Genomic DNA, 20,712 nt, shown 5'->3' on the forward strand with positions numbered 1-20,712 from the left:
GCAGCCCCCACTATGGGCAACTCAGCGTTGGAGGCCGCCAAGGAGCCCCCCCCCATGAAAGGGGAGACCCCCCCCCAAAATGCGGTGTCCCCCCCCACGGAGGACAGAGATGGGGAGGGGGACGGGGAGGAGCCGCCCCACATCGCGCCCCACAACCAGAGACCCCGGATGGAAACTCTGCCCCATAGCGAAGGGAGGGGGAGAAAAGAGACCCCCCCCACATTGAGCCGCATGGGGGGCGACGAGGGAGGGCAGCGCCCCATAGATGCTCGGCGACCCACAGATGGAGCTCGGCGATGCACAGATGAGATGCAGCGCCCCATAGATGAGATTCGGTGCCCCAAAGATGTGACCCAGCGCCCCATAGATGCGACCCAGTGCCCCATAGATGTGATGCAGTGCCCCACAGTTGGAGCTCAGTGCACCATAGATGAGATTCGGCGCCCCATAGAGAAGATTCAGCGCCCCATAGAGGAGATTCAGCGCCCCATAGAGAAGATTCAGCGCCCCATAGAGGAGATTCGGCGCCCCATAGATGGAGCTTGGCGCCCCATAGATGAGATTCGGCGCCCCATAGATGTGACCCAGTGCCCCATAGATGAGATCCGGCGACCCATAGATGGAGCTCAGCGCCCCATAGATGTAGCTCGGCGACCCACAGATGAGATGCAGCGCCCCATAGATGTGACTCAGGACCCCACAGAGAAGATTCAGTGCCCCACAAGTGGAGCTCAGTGCTCCATAGATGAGACTCGACGCCCAACAGATGTGACCCAGTACCCCATAGATGTGACCCAGCGCCCCATAGATGTGATCCAGTGCCCCCCAGATGGAGGTCGGCGACCCATAGATGTGACCCAGCGCCCCACAGATGTGACCTCCCGCCACACAGCCCCCCCCCAACGCCGTGTGCTTGTTGCACGGCGCCGTCAGAAGGCTAACACCACCTCCTGCCCCACAAGTGCCACCTCCTGCCCCACAAGTGCCACAAGTGCCACCTCTTGCCCCACAAGTGCCACCTCCTGCCCAACAAGTTGCTCTACCTTGGGCCTGGCCCACACAGAGTGGGCCGGAGCAGCTCGCCGCCGCCGGCGACGAGGTGGCCGGACGAGGGGGTGCCAGCCGGGTCCGGGGTAAGGGCGGGCGCGCCCAGCGAGAGTGCCGGACAAGGTGCCACCTCCCGCCGCCGGGAGCAAAGTGCCGGGAGCCTGCGGCGCGGCGGCGGGGGCGGGACGAGGTGGGGGCGGCACGTGGAGGGAGTCGCAGGCCTGGGGCTGCGCCCACCAAGTGCCACAAAGTTCCACCTCCCACCCACAGTGCCACCTACTGCGCGCAGCGAGGGTGCCATCTCCCGCCGCCACAGTGTCCATTCCTGCCCCAAATTTCCACCTCCCACCCCACATAGCCACTACTGCCCCACAACTTCCAACTCCCCACCCACAAATGTGCCACCACCGCCCCACAAGTGCCACTACTGCCCCATCCAAGTGCCATCTCCTCGGCGGGCCCACAGAGTGGGCCCCTTCGCCGCCGTTCCACAACTTCCACTTTCCTGCCCACTATAGTTCCACCTCCCACCTCCACAAGTTGCCACTCTCTCTTGTCCCCAAATCTTCTCACCTCCTGCCCCACAAGTGCTACTTCCCGCCCCACAAGTGCCACCTTCCTGCCTCCCACACGTGCCACCTCCCGCCCTCAAGTGCCATCTCCCTGCCCACAGTTGCCCCCCGTGCCCACAAGTGCCCCCCTACCTGCTTCCCCCATGGGCTTGCCTGCTGGATCAGCTTCACTCCCTCATATCGCCCCTCCGGGACCCCCAACTCCCGCACTTGGGGGGTTCACAGTCCCACATCCCAGACAGCCCCCGCCCCCATCCAGCTCCCCAACCCCCATCCCTCCCCATAGCGCGTTCAAAGGCCAACGAAGAGGCTCAACAGCCAAAACCACCCCAGGGCTGCCATACCCCCCGTGGCCCCCCAAGTCTGAGCTGGCCCGGCGGGCCAGAGGTGCGGTGACGGGGGCGCCAGTGCCGGGGGGGGAGGTCTGGGGAGGGGGGGGGCGGCGGGCCTCTCACAAGTCAGTAGCCCCATAAGTTCTGAGGTCCCCAAACCTTGAGCCGCCATAAAAGTACTTGAGCCCCCAAGTCTGACCTCCCACAAGCTGGAGCCCCCACAAAGTCAGAGCCCCGAACAATGTCGATAGCTCTCTCACAAGTCAGTAGCCGCCACTATGTCAGAGCCTCCACAAGTCCAAGTTGGGGGTCAAGTGGAGCCCCCCCACACCCGCTGGGGCCCCATTTCAAGTTGGGGGCGTACTGCACTCATCGCTGCTCATTGCAAACACCTTGCTGTAACCCCCGGCTGCCCCTACAACTCAGAAGGTGGTGAGGGCACTTATGGGGCACAACTTATGGGGCTGGGGGTGGGGGGGGGTGGTCCCGAGAATAAAACCCCTAACTCTATTAACCTCCCCCTAATTATTATCATTATATGGTGGCTGGATTGAATGGCAAGTTGCCCCCTCGATAAATGATCGTGGGGGGGGGGGAAAGGATGGAATGACTGCTGCCCATAAGTTGAATCGCCACTCCAGAAGCTGGAAATCGCCACCCCCCCACTTTTCTACAATGACATCCTATCATTAAAAGGTTGGGGTGCCAGCTAATGGGCAGCTATGGTTATGGGTTGGGCAGCTGTGGGCAGCTATGGAGTAGCTATGGGTATGGTGTGGGGCAGCCTATAGGCAGCTATGGGGCAGCTATATGGCAGCCTGCTGCCCCATGAGAGGTTGGAATTGCCGCCCCATAAGTGGAGCTGCTGCCCATAAGTGTGTGGGGCCTCCCCATAAGTTGGCAATCGACTACCACCCCCCCCCCCCCCTTTCTACAAAGAAACCCCATTAAAAGTCGGGAGGCAGCTATGGGGCTGGGGGGGCCATTTGTGCACCCCACAAGTGCTGCGCTATGGGGCAGAGATGTGGGTCGGGCTCCACTGCAAGAAGCCGTGTCTTTATTGAGGGGGGGGGGGTCACAAATATGGGGGTCACCACCACCTCCCCCTGCTCCACATGGACATGAATGGGGGGAAAATATGGGTCCACAGCCCCACATGTTGAGGTTATGGGGTGGGGGTAAGAGAGGGAACCCCCCCACCTTTAAAACAGCTTAAAACCAACAGATGTGGGGTAAAAGGGCACCTATGGAAAGGGCCAATGTGGGGCTGCCCCATAAGTTGGAGCTGCTGCCCCATAAGTTGTGGGGCTGACCTATAAGTTGGCATCGACACCCCCTCTTCCCCCCCCCCCCTTCTACAATGAAACCCCATTAAAAGTTGGGGGGCAGTTATGGGGCTGGGGGGGGGGATTGGGCATGGGGTAGGGCACGGTGTGGGGCAGCTGTGGGGCAGAAATGGGGCAGGGGGTGGGCAGCTATGGGGTATGGTGTGGGGCAGCTATGGGGCAGCTGTGGGGCAGTTATGGGGCAGCTGTGGGACAGTTATGGGGCAGCTATGGGTCCCAATGGATCCCAATGTAACTCAATGGAACTCAATGTAACCCTATGTGGTCCCTCTGGGCTCTCTATGGGGCAGCTGTGGGGCAGCTATGGGGTCTCTAAGGGGTCCTTATGGGTCCCAATGGAACTTAATGGGTCTCAATGGTACCCTATGGGGTCTCTATGGGGCAGCTATGGGGTCTCTAAGGGGTCCCTATGGGGTCTCTATGGGTCCCTATGGGTCTCAATGGATCTCAATGGAACCCTATGGGGTCTCTATGGGGCAGCTATGGGGCAGCTATGGGGCAGCTATTGGACAGCTATGGGGCAGCTATGAGGTCTCTAAGGGGTCCCTATGGGGTCTCTAAGGGGTCCCTATGGATCTCAGTGGGTCTCAATGGAACTTAATGGGTCTCAATGGAACTTAATGAAACTCAATGGATCTCAATGGAACCTTATGGGGCAGCTGTGGGGCAGCTATGGGGCAGCTATGGGGCAGCTATGGAGTCACTATGGAGTCACTATGGGGCAGCTGTGGGGCAGCTGTTCTCTGACCTTCCTCCCATATTCGTTCATCCTCTTGGCGCTGTTGAAGAACAGGATCCTGTTGGCGCCCTGCACCTGGATCTGCTCGTAGGCGCACTCCATGCAGCCCGCGATCTCGTCACTAGGGGGAGACAGAGAGACAGTGGGTAATGGGGGGCAATGGGTATAAATGGGGGGTAATGGGGGTAATGATATACAATGGGGGGTCATGGGGGGCTAATGCTCCCGGGGGAGAGGGGTAATGGGGGGCCAATGGGGCCGCAAGGCACAAGGTAATATGGGGCAATAAGGAGCTGTAGGTGGGCAATGGGGGGGTAATGAGATACACCTGCGCCCGCGCGCGCCTCATTGGGCCAATGGGGAGTAATAAGGACAATGGGGGGCAATGGGGCGGGAATGGAGGAGAATGAGGGGCAATGGGAGGGCAATAGGGACGGGTAATAAGGGGTAATGGGAGAAGGAATGGAAGGAGCGGAAATTGAGGGGACAATTGGGAAAAGAAAGGTAATAAGGGGCAATGTTGCGGAGGCAATATGCAGGAGCAATGTAGCGGCGGGGCATATGGAGCGGCATGAAGGGCTGTAAGAGGGGCAATGGGGAGCAATGAAGGGCGGCAATAGAGGGGCAAATGAGGGGCTGCACTAAGGGGGCTGTACTAGGGAGAGCAATAAGGAGAGCCTGTCAAGGGAGGCAATGGGGCAGGCAATGGGAGGAGAATTGCGAGGAAGGCTTAATGGGAAGGCAAATGACGATAAAATGGGCGGCAATAATGGAGAGCAACTAAGGAACTAGGTTTAATGGGGCAAATGAGGGAACGTGAGGAAGAGGAATGAGGGGGCAAAATGAGAGGGGTAATAAAGGGGCCTCCAACTAGCAATGGAAGTTAATGGAGGGCGCTGGCAAAAGGGGGTAGAGAAAAAAGAAACAACTAAAAAAACAAAAAGGTAAATGGAGGGGGCCCACACATGAGGAGAAGATAAGGGGGCTGGCAGGGGGGCAAGTGGGGGCTAGGGGGCGGCTGTTACGGGCGGCGAACAGAGGGAACGGGGAGGAATTTCAGAGGGGGCAATGGGAGCAATGAGATACAATGGGGGAAATGAAGGGAAGGTAATTGAGAGATACAATGGAGGAGGCAGAATGGGGAAGCTAAGTTAGGGGGCGACACAACCAAAAAGGGGGAGTCAGCGGGAACACCGGCAAATGGAAGGGAAAGAGCAATGGGGATAATATGGAGTTGTTAGGAGAGTACATGGGGACGGCAATTGGGAAAAGGTAATGGAAGGGGAATGATGAGGAGTCTCAATGGCCAATGGACAGGGGAGAATGGAAAAAGAGTTAGGGCGAACAGAGAGACAGGGCAGGTAAATGGAGGGACACAGTTCTACCATGCAGCCCGCGGATCTCGCTCATACAGAGGGATTACAACAAAGGGGGAGAAGTCAGGGGAGACAAAACCCCCCCCCCCCCCCCGGATCATGGGGGGCATATGGGGGTAATGAGAGGCAATGGCGGGACATGGGAGGGAATGGAAGCAATGGGGGGCAATTGGGGGGCTATAACACGCTTGCAATGGCCCGATGGTGCGCGCGCGCATTGCCGGGCCCGGCCACATGGGGCCCCCCCCCCACCCCCAAAAAAAAACCACACAAACAGAACAAAAAACAAAAAAAAAACCCCCCCAACCCCCCCCCCACCCCCCCGCCCGCAATAAGGCGCATTATCTTCGCGCGCCCGCCTCACATGAGGGGCCATTGGGAAGTGAATGGGCGGGTAATGAGCGGAGGCTGGCAAGACAGGAGGAGCAAGTGGGTGGAAAGGCAATGGGGGGCTGGGGAGCTAAAAGCGGTAGGAGGAACAATGCGAGGACCATAAGGTGTTGCTAGGAGTAAATAAGGGGCGCCGCTTAAGGGGCAATGGGCACAAGGCTATAACTGAGGGCATATGTAAGTGGCCCCCGAGAATGTAGAGAGGAATACGGCGGGGATAGGGGGCAATAGAGGGCGGCAATAAGGCGGCTGTCTAGGGGGTGAACAGAGGGAGAACACAGCATGAGACAAAATGTGGTAAAAAAGGCAATGTGGGGCAAAGGGGGCAATGAGGGGCTATAACAGCCAATCAGGGGGCTGCAATGGCCGATGGGGGGAGGATGGGAGGGCAAATTGGGTGGGCAATGGGATGGATAATTGAAGGAGTGCAATGGGTGGCAATGTGGAGCAACTACATAGCAGAGCAAAATGGAGGGAAGAGTCAATAGAGCAGGACAAATAACAGGGAGCAATGATAAGCAGAAGACAAGGCAATGGGGAGCAATGGGGGGCAATGAGGGGCAATGATGGGGGCTGCTAGGGGGCTGTTAGAGAGAAAGCAATAAAGGGACATGTAAGGGAGGAGCAATGGAGAGGGCAAGGAGAGACAAGATACAGATGGCCACCAAGGAGGTTATGGGGAACAGAGCAATGAATACATTGGGCGGCAACTTATCGGGGCAATCGGCGGGCTGCATATGACCAATGGGGGCTAATATGGGATTGTTAGGGGTAATGAGGTGCTGCAAATGCGGAAATGGTCAATAGGGAACGGAAATGAGGGAAGAAAAAAGGCACATGAGGCAGCTAGTTAAGGGAGGCAATGGGCAGTACGTAGGCACGCACACACAAACCGGGGGAGAGTCGAGGCATATGGGGCAAAAAGGTGTAGATGGGTAATGGGGCGTGGGAGGGGGTAATAAGGACGGCAATGAGGGGCTTATAAGGGTCTGTTAGGGTGGCAATCGGGAGGGGACATGAGGGGACAATAGGGGGGCTATGCGGGGGGGCATGGGGGCAATGGAACGGCCATTGGGGACAATAGTAATGTAATTAGTAACTAGTAATAGTAAATAGGTAATAGTTCAATAGTAATCAGTAAATAGTAATAGTAATAGTAATAATCATCGTGTGGGTTGGAAGGGACCTTAGAGATCATCGAGTCCAACCTGCCGGGATGTGTCGAGCCCTCTGCTGCTGCAGAGCGGCACTTCTACCACTTGCCCACAGGGGGATTCGCAACCCGGGTTCCTGGTGTTGCAAGGTGCCTTGCTTACCACTGCGCCACCGGGGCACACCACAATGGGGAGGAAAGGGGGCTGGCAGGGGTGAAATGAGGGGCAATAATGGGCTGTTAGGGGGCAGTGGGGGGCGACAGAGGGATAGTGGGGAGTCAGGGGGGCATGGGGGCAATGGGAGAGGGATAGGGGGGCAATGGGAGGGAATGGGGGGCGATGGGGGGGATGGGGGCCAATGGGGGGCAATTAAGGGGCTAGTTAGGGGGCAATGGGGGACATGGAGGAATGGGGCGGCAATGGGAGGATCAATGGGGAGGAATGGGGGGTAATGAGTGTAATGGGGGACACTAGGCGGCGCTGGCAGGGGGGCAGCTACGGGGGGCACATGGGCGGGCAATAAAGGGCCAATGAGGGCAATCGAGGGGCATATGGGGAAGTAAATGAGGAGAGGGGCGCATGGAGCGGACATGAGGGGGAATGAGGGTCAATAGGGCCACAGGAAATGGCGGGGCAATGAGAATAACAATGGAGGGGCAATATAAGGGGCTGTTGGAAGGGCGGCAATGAAGGAGAGGCAAAGGGGACGGCAAAATGGGGAAAGGCAAAATGGAAGAGAGGCTGGTCAACGGGAAAGCCTGTTAAGTGAGGCGCACCCTCGCGCGCGGCGCCCCGGCAAAATAGGGGGGGATGCGGGGGCAATAAGGGGCTGTAAGGGCGGCAATGAGGGGCAATGGGAGGGAATGGGAGGCAATGGGGGGCCATAAAGAGCTAGTTAGGGGGCAGTGGGGGGCAATAGGGGCAATGGGGGTGGTTCATTAGTTAATTAATGAGTCAATTAGCATGAATTAGCGTTAGTTAGCATTAATGACCATATGATGTCCAACAAGATGTGGATGAAGAAGTTCATGAATTAATTAATGGGTTATTTAGCATTAATTAGCATGAATTACCATATGGTTCCAGCAGGATGTCGATGAAGAAGTTCATTGGTTAATTAATTAGCGTTAATTAGCGTTAATTACCGTATGGTATCCAATAGGATGTCGATGAAGAAGTTGTAGCTCTCGGCCGGGATGTTCCCTTTGGCCAGGAACACCCTGTTGTAGCTGCCCTCCATTAAATACTGCAGTGACCCATAGCAAACTATTAGCCCCATAGCCAGCCCCATAGCCAGCCCCATAACCCCATAACCAGCCCCATAACCTGCCCCATCACCAGCCTCTTAACCCCATAGCCTCATAACCGGCCCCATAACCACATCAACAGCCCCATAACCGGCCCCATAACCGGCCCTATAGCCCCATAACCAGCTCCATAACCTCCATCAGGTACTGCACGGACCCATAGCAGAGCATCAACCCCATAGGCAGCCCCATAACCTCCATTAAATACTGCATGGACCCATAGAGAAACCATCAGCCCCATAGCCAGCCTCATAACCCCATAGCCAGCCCCGTAGCCCCATAACCAGCCCCATAACCTCCATCAGGTACTGCATGGACCCATAACCAGCCCCATAACCAGCCCCATAGCCAGCCCCATAACTTTGTTGTAGCTGCCCTCCATTAAATACTGCAGTGACCCATAGCGGAACATCAGCCCCACAGCCAGCCCCATAGCCCTATAACCCCATAACCAGCCCTATAACCCCATAACCAGTCCTATAACCCCATAACCAGCCCCATAACCTACATTAAATACTGCAACGACCCATAGAAGATCCATCAGCCCCATAGCCAGCCCCATAGATGCATAACCAGCCCCATAACCAGCCCCATAACTTTGTTGTAGCTGCCCTACATTAGATACTGCACGGACACATAGAAGAACCATCAGCCCCATAGAGGGACCCATAGCCAGCCCCATAACCCCATAGCCAGCCCTATAGCCCCATAGTCAGCCCCACAGCCCCATAACTGGCCCCATAGCCATTAACAACCTCATAACCCAGACCCATAACCGGCCCCATAACCCCATCAAAAGGCCCCATAACCCCATAACCCACCCCATAACCAGACCCATAACTGGCCCCTTAGCCCCATTGAACAGTGAAGCAGGAAAGCAGATGCTCTGCTGGAATTCGGAATAAAGGAGGGCTAAAAGGGGGATAGTTAAAGGTAGTTTATAGAAACAAGTAAAGGAAACTTAAAGGTAACAAGTAAAAGAAACAAGGGGCCTGGGAGAACAGGGAGGATGCAGATAAGGAGTGAGACCTCATGGACAACATCAGGCAAGGAGGAGAATAGATAATGTAAATACCAGAAGAGGAGTTGCATCCCCCTGATAAGAACAAGAGGGGGTCTGTATGCTAAAGAACTATTGAATATGTATCAGAATTCCTAGAACTATTGACTATGTATTAGAATTCCGAGAAATCATTGACTATGTATTAAATGTACCTATATCTGTGTCATAATTTTACAAGTCGGTGTGCAAGTTTGGTGGAGCTATCCCCCTTGCACCCAGCGCTGCACAACGCTGGAATAAACAGACCTGCTTTATAACCCATCTCTGGATTATAGAGTTTGATTCTGCAAGTCACTGGAGGTTAATGAGAGAGTCTGGGGAATGGGAGATTTCCCTTTAGTCAGGGAAGAGGTGGTCCGTGAGTGCTTAGGAAACATTAAGGTCCATAAATCCATGGGACCTGATGGGGTGCATCCGTGGGTACTGAGAGAGCTGGCGGAGGTCGTTGCTGAGCCGCTCTCTGTAATCTATCAGAGGTCTTGGAGAACTGGGGAGGTGCCTGAAGACTGGAGGATGGCCAATGTCACTCCAGTCTTCAAAAAGGGCAAGAAGGAAGACACGGATAATTATTAGGCGGTCAGCCATCGACTCTGTCCCAGGGAAGGTGATGGAACAGCTTGTGCGGATGCCATCTCCAGACACTGGGGATAAGGAGGTTTCAGGAGTACCCAGCATGGGTTCACCAAGGGGGTCGTGCTCGACCAACCTTGTGGCCTTTATGAAGATGTCACTAGCTGGTGGACGGGAAGGTCAGGTAGCTACTTGACTTTCAGTAAGCTTTGGATACTGTCCTCCATGACATCCTTATAACAAAGCTGGTGAAGTATGGGATAAGATGAGGGAGGTGAAGGAGTGAGAAATTTGGCGAAACGGTGCAGAGTGCAGAGGGTTGTCGTTGGCGGTGCGTGTCTGGCTGGAGCCTGTAACTATGGCGTCCCCCAGGGGTCCTGTGCTGTCCGGTCTTTGTTCAACATCTTCATCAATGACCTTGAATGAGGAAGTTGACCACCTCAGCAAGTTTGTGATGACACGACAGATTTGGGAATTGGCTGATTACAGCCTGAAGGCTGTGCCTGCCATTTCAACGAGACCTGGACATGGCTGTTGAGAGCTGGGCAGTAAGAAATCCAGGATAGTTTAACAACAAGCAAAGTTAGAATCTTTGCACCTGGTAGAAAATAATTGCAATGCACCGAGTACAGGTGGGGGAAAGCTGCGGAGAGGAGCTCGTGATTAAGAGGACTGAGGACGTCCTGGGTGATGACAATTGACCATGAGCCAGCAGTGTGCCCTTGTAGCCAAAAAAGGCCAATGGCATTCCTGGGTGTAATTAAAAAGAGCAGTGTCCCAGCAGGTCGAGGAGGGATTCCTCCCCCTCTACTCTGCCCTGGTGAGGGCCTCATCTCGATATGTGTCCGTTCTGGGCTCCCCAGTACAAAAATAGACAGGGATCTCTTGGAAAGAGTCCATGTGAGGGCCACTAAGAATGGGTGAAGGGCCTGGAAGCATCTCCCCTGTGAGAAGACTTAGAAGAACTGTGGAACTGGGTCTGCTTAGCCTTGAGAAAAGAAGGCTGAGAGGGGACTTGATCCAGGTGTGGGAGCCATAGTGGTGAGGCTGGTCTCTTTTCAGTGGTGTGTGGGGACAGGACTAGGGGTAATGGGATGAAAGTTCAGCATAGGAAGTTCCACATGAATATGCTCAAGAACTTCTTTACAGTGAGGGTGACGGAGCACTGGAACAAACTGCCCAGAGAGGTTGTGGAGTCTCCTTCTCTGGAGATATTCAAGACCCGCCTGGATGCCTTCCTGTGTGACATGGTGTAGGGAGCCTGCTTTGGCAGGGGGGTTGGACTCAATGATCTCAAGAGGTCCCTTCTAACCCCTACAATTCTGTGATTCTGTGATCTTGGTAGCCCTCCATTGGACTCTTTTTAGTGTGTCCAGCTGTCTCTTGTACTGGGAGCCCAGACCCGGACACTGTTCTCCAGGTGCAGCCTCACCAGTGCCGAGTAGAGCAAAAGGAATGGTGCTGAGTAATGGTCCTTACCCGCTACAAGAGAAGTAGCTAGGGCTGTGATGGCAGCACACTGCTTTATGACTGACACGGAGATCTGCTAGGAAGAAGGCCTGGTGGGACTGAACACAGATGCAAGGTGGTCCAGCTTTTGTTTCACTGCAGACTCTGTGGGCAGCTGCATGGAGTTATGTACTTGATATAGTTGTGCCCCTGCGGCTTCTTTCTGATGTGCCTGGGAAGTCCCCTTAGAATAGAGTGCTGCCTGAGACAGAAGTCTGATACAACATCACTTGTGTGGGTGGAGTTTTACTATCTCTGTGTTCACGTCTTTTATGTGCTTTGTTTTGTTTTAATTCAACTCTCTGTTTGCATGGGCGCAAGTCTGCCTTTGCTAAATCCTTTTCTTGTGGCCTTAGGCAACAATCAAGGGGATCTCGAGCTTCAGCACTGAGCAAGAAGCACAGCACTTAGGAAGGCCATGAAGGGCTCTGCTAAGTTGATCTCCCTCCACAGGTCAACTTTATTTCTTGTTTTTTCCCCAGCACTAGGAATGGCTGCTCTGGTGGTTCATTCCAGGGAAGCACAGCTGCTTGCATTGCTCTGCTGCACAGCTGCCCTAAAAATAGTTGGGAAGTGGAAAGACAACTGCCTTTCATATGTCCTGAAATACAGTTCCTCTGGTGGAGTGTGTCCTGGCAGCTTTGTGTGCATGGATGTAGTCCTGGGGCTATTGAGAACTGGTTGTGCAGGGGACTGGAGGCGGCACAAGACCAGAGGGCACTTCTGATTCTTGTGCAAGCAGCCTGACTGGCTTCCATTTGTTTCTTGCAGGCACAGATGAAGATATCATCATTGACATCTTGACCAAACTAAATGTTTCCCAACATCAGCAAGTTCCAATCACCTAAAAGGTCTACAGAGATGTGTGAACATGGTTGTGTCACTTGGGTGAAAAGTGAAAAAGGACCCAATCTCCGTGAGAGAAAGGTCGGCGGAGAATTTCCTTGACCAAGGTTGTTTTGTTCTTGTTCAGTTCAGAGCAGTTGTTGATGCAAGGAGGGCTAGAGCCTAAAGAGAAGTGATGAACAGCTCAGTTCTGTCTGTCCTGGAATTTGATTGGTGACTTGACGTTGCTGAGTGGGAATTTTGAGAGGGTGATGGTGGGGATGATGACTCCCACCGCCGTGTCTGATGTGCACAAAGTGAGGAGGGCTGTGAAGGTTTGGAAATCTTTCTTTTGTATTGCTGAAGTTCTGGCCAAGTGAGCCAAGCCAAGGGGAGAAGGGGTTGAATCTTCTTGTGGGTGCAGCTCTGTGCTCAGCGGTGAGGAGCTCCAGGCTGGCTTTTTCTCACCCGATGTGTCTCATGGCCTGCTCCTCAAACCCATCTTGTGCAGGGAGGGGATTCTGACTCTGGGTGTGCATGAATGCCATGGGCTCTTTTCTCAGTGTCCCAGTAAAGTGGGTTGCTGCTCGTTTCAGAAGGAAGCCCAAAGCACATTTGAGATGCGTCACTGTGTTTGTGAGCTAGTATTCCCTTTGAAGGACTCCAATAGCCATCTCCAGCAGCTGTTTCTGAGTGGGGAATTCTCAAGGGTTGCTTCCAGTAGATGCTGTGCTGAGCTGTGTCTTCTGTCCTTGAACCTTTGCAGGGTAACAGAGATGAGGGAATGTATGTGGATGATGCCCTTGCTCAGCAGGATGCTGTGGTGTGTAGGAACGTGCTTCCTTGCAAGAGCAATGTGTTCTTGTGCATGTGATGTGTGGTGAAGAGAAGCCAACCTGTGAAATGGGAATAAATGGGTTCTGCTCTTGTTTGCAAGTCTCTAATGAGACTTGTCTCTAGGTAGGCAAGTTACTTGGCAGGGGCAATGACATTTCAGCTGTGAGTTGCCATGCCTGGATGGTGCTTGTTGGAAAATATCCATGATCTGGACACGTACAGGCCAGCAGTTCTCTACCACCAATGAATTAAAGACCTTGTGTATACCCAGGCTTCTCCACGAGCCTTACTTTGCCATCCATAATGTCTATAAGTGCCTGTACGAAGCGGGGGAGAGAATAGATGAGGTACAATTTATGTCCATCCTCTGTACATGGAACAGGTATCACCTGCTCAGAGGTAGGACCCCTCCACAGCGTCCTGGGTTTTTCTTCCCTTCCTTATTTGTGTGTGATGCTTTTATAGGAGCTTCATAGGTGTTGAGTAAGTGCAAACTCTTCTGGATCAACAGGTGTCTTAGCGAGAGCCCCATTGCATCCATTCCCTTCCTCTGGTGGGAGCAGGAGGGATGTCTTGCCCCTCTGCCAGTTCCTCCCTCTCTTCTGACACAGGGCCAGTGCCAGCAGCTCCGAGCCTGAGCAGCTGGAGCCTCTGCGGGCAGAGAGGTGTTGGTCATGCAAGGAAGCTTGTAGCCCAGTGCCACATCTTGCCTTTGCCAGGGTCACGTACCTGGAGGGCGGTCTGTGCGGAGGGGCTCCCGCCGGAAGGCCATGGACTGCACCGGTGGGCACTTGAAGACGTGCCTGTTGGCTGCTTCGGTGCGGTAGTCACCTGGGGCGGAGGAGAAGAGGAAGAAAGCTGTGAAGGGCTGGTCTCCTTCTGCAGCCAGAAAGAGTCCTCTGAAGAGCTGCACAATTGCTGGGGGACACAGGCAGCACGCGGGGACACCTCTCTGTGCCCCACCACTATGTCCTGCCTTGCTGACCCTCCTGTCAGCCCCCTGCTCCTTGTTCTTTTCAGACATGGGGGCCTTGTGCCCTGGCCCCATGGTCCTGGGCAGCCGTCCTTCTCTGAGGGTGTTTATCACTGCTCAGAGCAGCTCATGCTCTCTCAAAAAGGACCTACAGCTCCATCAGGGTGTGAGCTGACCCTGGGCAAATGCGCTGTGTGCTTGTGTTGTCTGGGAGAAGTGCTGCAGCAGTGGTACTCACTCGGTCCGGGGGTGACGGTGGTCTTGGTGGTGGGTCGTCCTTGGAGGTGGGCGCCTGGAACCACGTACTTGCCATTCCTGGTGATGGCCGGCTCCACAAAGTAGCAGGGACCTGGCCCGCAGCTCCCTGCCGCAGGCCGTTTGGTCCCTCTAAAGGTGTAAGCGGGGGCACGGTTTTTGGTGGGGCTGTGGCCCACGTAACCTAGGAGGAAAAGCAGAAGAGAGCACACCCCTGTGCAGCTGCATGTTTTGAGCTCCTTTGGACCCAGGCCAGAAGCGGGCCCCTTTGTCCTTGGGTCACAAGGAGCAGCGCCAGCAGCATTGGCCTTCCTCGGCCAGGCCTGGCTTGCAGCTGTGCCAGAGAGCCAGGAGGCTCTGCCAGAACGGGGCAAGGCTGGGGAGCTGCTCTGCCCCGTGATGTCCCCAATGCGCCTCACGCCCTGGGGATGGTCGCTGTACCTGTTGTCCCCGGGATGGAGTATTTGGGCCCGGGGCTGGGGAACTGGGCCGAGATGAGGCCACGTGGGCGATGGGGTCTCCAGGTCCCCACCCAGGCTCCGTCCATGTTGTTAGACATGTGCTCCAAACCTAAAGGCAAGAGCAGAGCAGTTACTGACGGGAGTTCCTGAGCCGGAAGGGCCAGCAGCAGTTTCTCCTGCTCACTGCCAGTCCTGCCAGTCTCGTGCTACATACCCCTCATGCACACCAGAGCCAAGCCCGCATCGTGCAGCTGGGCTCTGCAGCCTGAAGTGTGCAGGAGCTCTCCCTCACCTCTCTGAGCCTTGGAGGATGAGCGCGATGAGGCTGAGCTGGTCTGCTGCTGGGGCTGCTCTCAGGCACAGGGCACGGCGAGCGGCTGCGGGCAGCACAGCTCACAAATGAAGTGCCTGGAGCCAGTGGCCAGCTTGGGGAGGACCCGGCGTCGTCATGGCAGCACATTCTGACAGCCCACAGGCTCTGGGTGATGCCATCCGTGCTGTGATATCTCCTGGCTGGCCTGCAGCCCTCCACGCCTTCTTGGCCTTGCACCCCAAGAAGAAGCTGTAGCTCATGCTGCCAACACCTGCAGATGGACTGAGTTCTTAGTTCTGGCCACATGTCGCCTGGGAATCCCATTGGGGAAATGGACTGAAAGTCCTGTCCCACCCTGGAGAAGTGTGGAAACTGTGGTTTGGAAACCCCATGGCTGGGCTGCCTGGCTTTGGCATCATAAAGCCACATAAGAACGACAGGGAGCCATACAGAACCATGGGGAGCCAAAAGGAACAAATAGAGACCCATACAGGAGCAATAATGTCACATTGTCACACAGGGACCAGCAGGGACCCATAGAAGTGCATATGGAAACATACTGCCCTGTAGCAACCCATAGTGCCCCACAGCCAATTACGCTGCGGTTCACTCACCATGGGTCAAGATTCACAGCATTGTGGGATAGCCTGGGCGACCAATCCACACTCTTGGACACCCTCCATCTCCCGTGGCTCCCACACCAACCCCACAGCACTACCCACACTAAGCCCTGCCCCACACCAGGCCCTGCCCCACACATGCAGCTGCTGCTGCTCTACAATTCTTATTGGCTGAAAGCAGGAGAGTTGCGAGATCCAAAGGGGCTGTGAGATCAGGGGTTGGGGCTGGAAGGCAGAGCATCTGCAGCTTTCGTTCCTCACTGAGTCCTTTCTGTTGGGAGAGAAGATGGAGGGAGCTGAGGAGGCACATAAGGGGCGGGGGGAGAGATTACGGATTGCACTGTGAACGGAGAACTGAACTTCCATGGATCCCTGCAGGTCCCTGTGTGAGTGTGTCATTATTGCTCCCGTATGGGTCTCTATTTGTTCCCTTTGGCTCCCTGTGGGTCTCTATTGCTCCCTGTCGTTCTTATGTGGCTCTATGACTGTCTATGCTGTTCTTCTGGTTCTCTATGGGTCCTGTGGGTTCCTGCCCCTGAGAGCCCGGGACGCGCGCGGTGATGACGTCACGAGGGCGCGACGACAAAAAGAAAGAGCCCGGCAGGGAGCGCTCGGCCCATTCGACCGACCAATGGGAGCTCAGAGGAGGCGGGGCCGAGCGCGGGTTCTCCGCCAATAGCGCTGGCGGGCGCGGGTCCGCTCTGACGGCGCCGGGGCGATGGCGGAGCTGTGCGGCTCCGTGCGGGTAAAGCGGCGTTTCCTTGTAACGCTGCAGCACAGCAGGATTCCCTGTAACGCTGCAGCACAGCAGGTTTCCCCGTAGTTCTTCCTCTGCCTTGTGCTAGGCAGGCTCTAGAGCACGTCCATACAACGCACACCCAAAGGTGCCTGTCCCGTACAGTGTGTTCAGCAGTTGGGGGATGTTGGGGTGGTTGAGGTTAACCAAGAGCTGCAGCTTCTCAAGCTCTTCCTTGCTGATAGTCTGCCATCACGGCTGCTGCTCCCGGTGCCTGTCGCCGTGTTTTGTGCCTGGGGAAGGAGATGGTCGCATCCTAAGCATCTGTTGTGTTGATGTGTGCAGCGTTTGAGGCACGGACTCAGATGTGAACGATCCAAATCGTTTATTACAAGTTCTCACATCCCTTATATACCTTCACAAGTTGTTTGTCATGGTTTAATAATGTTGTAATTTTTGCTATCAGTATTCCACATCATAACATCATATAAAGCATGAATAATTTTACTGAATCTAAAACTCACAGAAGAAGACTACATCTCCCAGAGAGCAACACGATAGGTCACGGGACCTGGACTCTATATTAAGTCGCAGAACAGACTGACGGTCTTTCGAGTTCTGGCGTTCAGGGCAGTGTGTGTGGAGCCTTCCAGCGTTCGCCTAAATTTCACAGTAGGCCACTCGGTTACGGGACTCATTCTCTCTTCCTATTTTGCTTGATTCGTTAGCTCAATTTTCAATTATATTGTATTATATTGTGTTATCCTGTATTTCGATATAGTATTTAGTAAATAAGTGTGCCTCATTAGATCATTGCCACTGTTTTCTTTTCCTAATTAACTTTTTTCCTTTCGGCCTAGGGCCCCTCCGGGGCCCACAGCCCCCTGTCACAGACGCAGGTGGATTTTTCGTTCAAACCGTGACATTGTTATTTTCTAACTTTCCCGTCCGCCCTTACAACTTTCCCAAACACCTTTACATGTCAACAAAGCATTCTACAAAACACTATTCAACTGTCCATGCAGGCATGTATCCAATCAGAGCTGTGAGACCCTTCTCCTTGCAGAGGTGTCCTTGGTTCTCATGCTGTTTATCTTGCTCCACAGCTGCTGCTCTGAACAGCTTTTCTTGTATTCCCACAGATGTGGGAATATTTGGCAGGACTGGTGGCCCTGTGATGCTATTGAGGGCCACAGAAAGCACTGGGCACGTGTGGAACGCTGGGTCAGTTCTGGGCTCCCCAGCTCAAGGCAGACTCCCCTGTGCGACTGCAGGAGGGAAGCTGCTCTGTAGGAGGTTGTACCGTGGTCATCTTAGGAGGTCCCTTCCAGCCCCTGTGCTCCTGTGTCAGGTGGATGTGTGAAGGGAGACAGTGAGCAGGGGGATGTTGGGTGGCTTTCCAGAGTCAAAGCACCACAGCCCTGCAATGGCAGCACATGTTTGAGTGTCATCAGCCACATCCCTCCCTGTGCCTGCATTCACTGCCATAGGAGCTGAGCTGAGTGCACCTGTGGGGATGTGGCACCCACAGCCTCTCTGGGCAGCAGTGCCAGGGCCTCAGCTCCCCCTCTGTGAACAACTTCTCTCTGACTCAGAAGAGTCATAGGCACGTTATAGGAGGTTTGTTTGTTTGTTTTTCCTGTATAGTAGGGCTTTGCCTCCAACTTTGGCTTTGTTTCTATCACTAGGTATCAGATAGCAAATTAAGTTCAGTGCAGTGCAGCTGGTGCACTGGGGCAGCAGCAACATTCACTTATGGTGCTTAGTCCCTAGAGATCATACCATATCCTAGACCAACCTAGGAGAAATTATTTTCTCGTGTGTATACAACGTTCCCACAACCCCTAAGGACTCTCTTCCAAGAGTTTGGACCTCCAGCCCAGCCAGCTCCAAACACTGAAAGAAAAATTAATAGCTGTTCAATTTCCTTTACATTTCTTGCCTCTTACAGTACACTATGACAAGCTTAACATGGAATGGGTTTCCTAGCCTCAAATAGCAGAAGTAACCTCTCAGTTAGGTAGGGATATCCATTTTTTATATATATATATGTAAAACAAGCAAACAAACAAAAAAACAATAAGAATGTTTGCATGGTAACACAATGTTTACAGTGAGACATCCACATCCAGGTGTCCTCGCAAGCAAGATCTCTGCAAAGATAGTTGTCTGATAGAATCACAGCCTCATTAAGGCCATCCTATAATTAACAAAGCCAAGTGTTATACAGAAAGCTGCAAAACAAGGGAGAGGTTTTCACACAACAGAAAGTGTGTACAACTTAAAAGGCAGGTATATGGGAACTGTTGAATTATGGCCTGAACCTCTGATTGACCAGCTGAGGCAAGCCCTTAGTCAGCTGTGGGAGCACAGGTGAAGGCAATTCCTCTGTGTGACTGGAAGGGGTGCAGCCTGGCTGCAGCTCTCAAGGAAGGTGCTTTTGTTCAGTGTTACCTGTTGTAGTGGGAATTGGTAGTCACAGTCATCTTAGACTCTTGCTCTCAAAGTTACACAAGAACATCAACCCCCAAAGAAGAACCACGGTCGGAAGGTGGCACTGCAGTCTCTCACCAACTCTGATTGCCGTTGTTTTTCTGAGGAAGGAGAGCAGTACTTTGGGTGCAGAACAGTGGGGATCAGTGCAAAATAAAGATGCTGTGTCCATCACAATATTTCTTCAGGGTGCACCAAAGGCAGGAGGGCAGCACAACACCATTGCTCTGACAGTAACTTCTGTGAGTTTAACTATGTGAGCCCTGCATCATCCCCAGTGGGTCAGTGTTTTGCCACGTTATCCCAACTCTCACATTCTCTGGACTAAATATAAATACACCGTTGTGGAGTTAAATACTCACATCCTCAATCCCTGAAGCTATTTACCTTTTAGTTGAAACATTCAGAACACAGTAAGAGATCTGACGTGCAAGAAAGATGTGGCTGAGTGCAGATGGCCTGCACCAAGTTCTGCTGGAAAATCCTGGAGTCCTCATCTCTCAGTATCTCACAGATAAACTCACACAACATTGATCAAAAATCAGTATTCTGCCTCCAGATGTTGCTGGAAGCAACTGGAGTATTCAACACAGGGCACTCCTTATGGGTAGTGCAAACAGACCGTGGTCACATCAATCTTATTTCTTTAGGAAATCAGGAAGCTGTGTGCCTGTATCAGATGTCCCTGGCTGCAGAGGCTCTTCCAGAAGAAGAATAAGGCAGCAGAACCTTATGCTCACACTGCGGTACAAATAATACAGAAGCAGAAGCAAACTGAGGAGCTCTGGGTTCTTTCTGGGAAGGCAAAACAGCACAGAGATGCAGCAGCTGTGTTTGGTAGCGCCCATCCCACTCAGCTTTCCTGCTCCACCACTCCTCATCCGATCCCACTGCTGAGACAGGAATAATCTACCCAGTGCTGCAGGGAAACAAGCAAAGCCACACTGGGATCTCCCCGATTTCCTAGATGATAGGTGATCTATGCTACTAACTGACACACCCCTGCTGGTTGGCTCAGCGACTGCAGAGTGTAAATTAGAAATGGAACCAGAATTTCCATTTCAGTGGAGATTAGTTCCACTTAGTTCCACTTCTTCATAGTGTTCCAGCCACTGTTAATTGAAGACAAACATACAGTGGACCTTTTCAATTTGACAGAAGTGCTTTGATAAACTTTGGTAAACTATACAACTGAAAGTCTCATCAGACATATAATTTATTTCAGTATAATTTGCATTAAAACTCTAATCTTCACTTTCCCATCTCTCAGGTTGTTTATTGTCTCTTAGGGCCGGGATAAGCTTTTTTAAGGTTCTGTCAGTTTGCATGCATATGTGACATATTCGCCAATTAACCCGACTTATCCCGGAACCCCAGCTGTTCAGGGGAGAGAGACACAAACATGGATGCCATGGAGTCTTCTCTCAATTTACTGCTGCATCACACTCCTTATATACCATCTTAAATCCCACGCAGACGCGTACACCCACTACGTAAAACCTGATGCACGCAAGAGTACCTGTACACACAGCTACCTAAACTCCCCGCCCACTAACTCTTAACCTACAGGCCTAACTCAGCTATTCTAGAACACTCCATCTACTCAGAACTACTGTATGCACTCATAAATCCTTGCAAAGAAATCTTAGCACTCCAACATCTCCCCCCTTTCTTTGCTAATGTGATGTTTCAGAGTCACACGTGGATAGTGGTTGATAGCCATCTCCATATGGTGCACTTAAAACTAAATTAACTGCGAGAAGGTGATTAACTGCCTGATCCAAAACACGGTGA

General features: G+C 53.4%; 2 protein-coding genes across 4 annotated transcripts; both read right to left on the reverse strand.

Annotated features, from left to right (window-relative positions):
• Nucleotides 1–3,967: 3,967 nt before the first annotated feature.
• LOC107318444 (26S proteasome non-ATPase regulatory subunit 8-like) lies at nucleotides 3,968–8,274 on the reverse strand. The gene is made up of 2 exons (XM_015872254.2): nucleotides 8,102–8,274; nucleotides 3,968–4,157 (listed from the first exon to the last, which is right to left on the reverse strand). The coding sequence occupies exons 1-2, from the start codon at nucleotides 8,257–8,259 to the stop codon at nucleotides 4,001–4,003; spliced, it is 315 nt and encodes a 104-aa protein (XP_015727740.1). The 5' UTR covers nucleotides 8,260–8,274; the 3' UTR covers nucleotides 3,968–4,000.
• A 5,484-nt stretch (nucleotides 8,275–13,758) lies between these two features.
• LOC107318445 (outer dense fiber protein 3-like) lies at nucleotides 13,759–15,178 on the reverse strand. Of its 3 annotated transcripts, none has more exons than XM_015872256.2 (4): nucleotides 15,049–15,178; nucleotides 14,737–14,865; nucleotides 14,261–14,479; nucleotides 13,759–14,015 (listed from the first exon to the last, which is right to left on the reverse strand). In XM_015872256.2, the coding sequence occupies exons 2-4, from the start codon at nucleotides 14,852–14,854 to the stop codon at nucleotides 13,789–13,791; spliced, it is 564 nt and encodes a 187-aa protein (XP_015727742.1). In that variant the 5' UTR covers nucleotides 14,855–14,865; nucleotides 15,049–15,178; the 3' UTR covers nucleotides 13,759–13,788. The 3 variants fall into 3 exon arrangements, with proteins under 3 accessions (XP_015727742.1, XP_015727743.1, XP_015727744.1); XM_015872258.2 differs by having other exon boundaries at nucleotides 13,761–13,898; nucleotides 14,279–14,479; nucleotides 15,049–15,177; XM_015872257.2 differs by lacking the exon at nucleotides 15,049–15,178 and having other exon boundaries at nucleotides 14,737–14,941.
• Nucleotides 15,179–20,712: the final 5,534 nt, after the last annotated feature.

The sequence above is a fragment of the Coturnix japonica genome, chromosome 10 (genome assembly GCF_001577835.2).
Source record: "Coturnix japonica isolate 7356 chromosome 10, Coturnix japonica 2.1, whole genome shotgun sequence".
Classification (NCBI taxonomy): domain Eukaryota; kingdom Metazoa; phylum Chordata; class Aves; order Galliformes; family Phasianidae; genus Coturnix; species Coturnix japonica.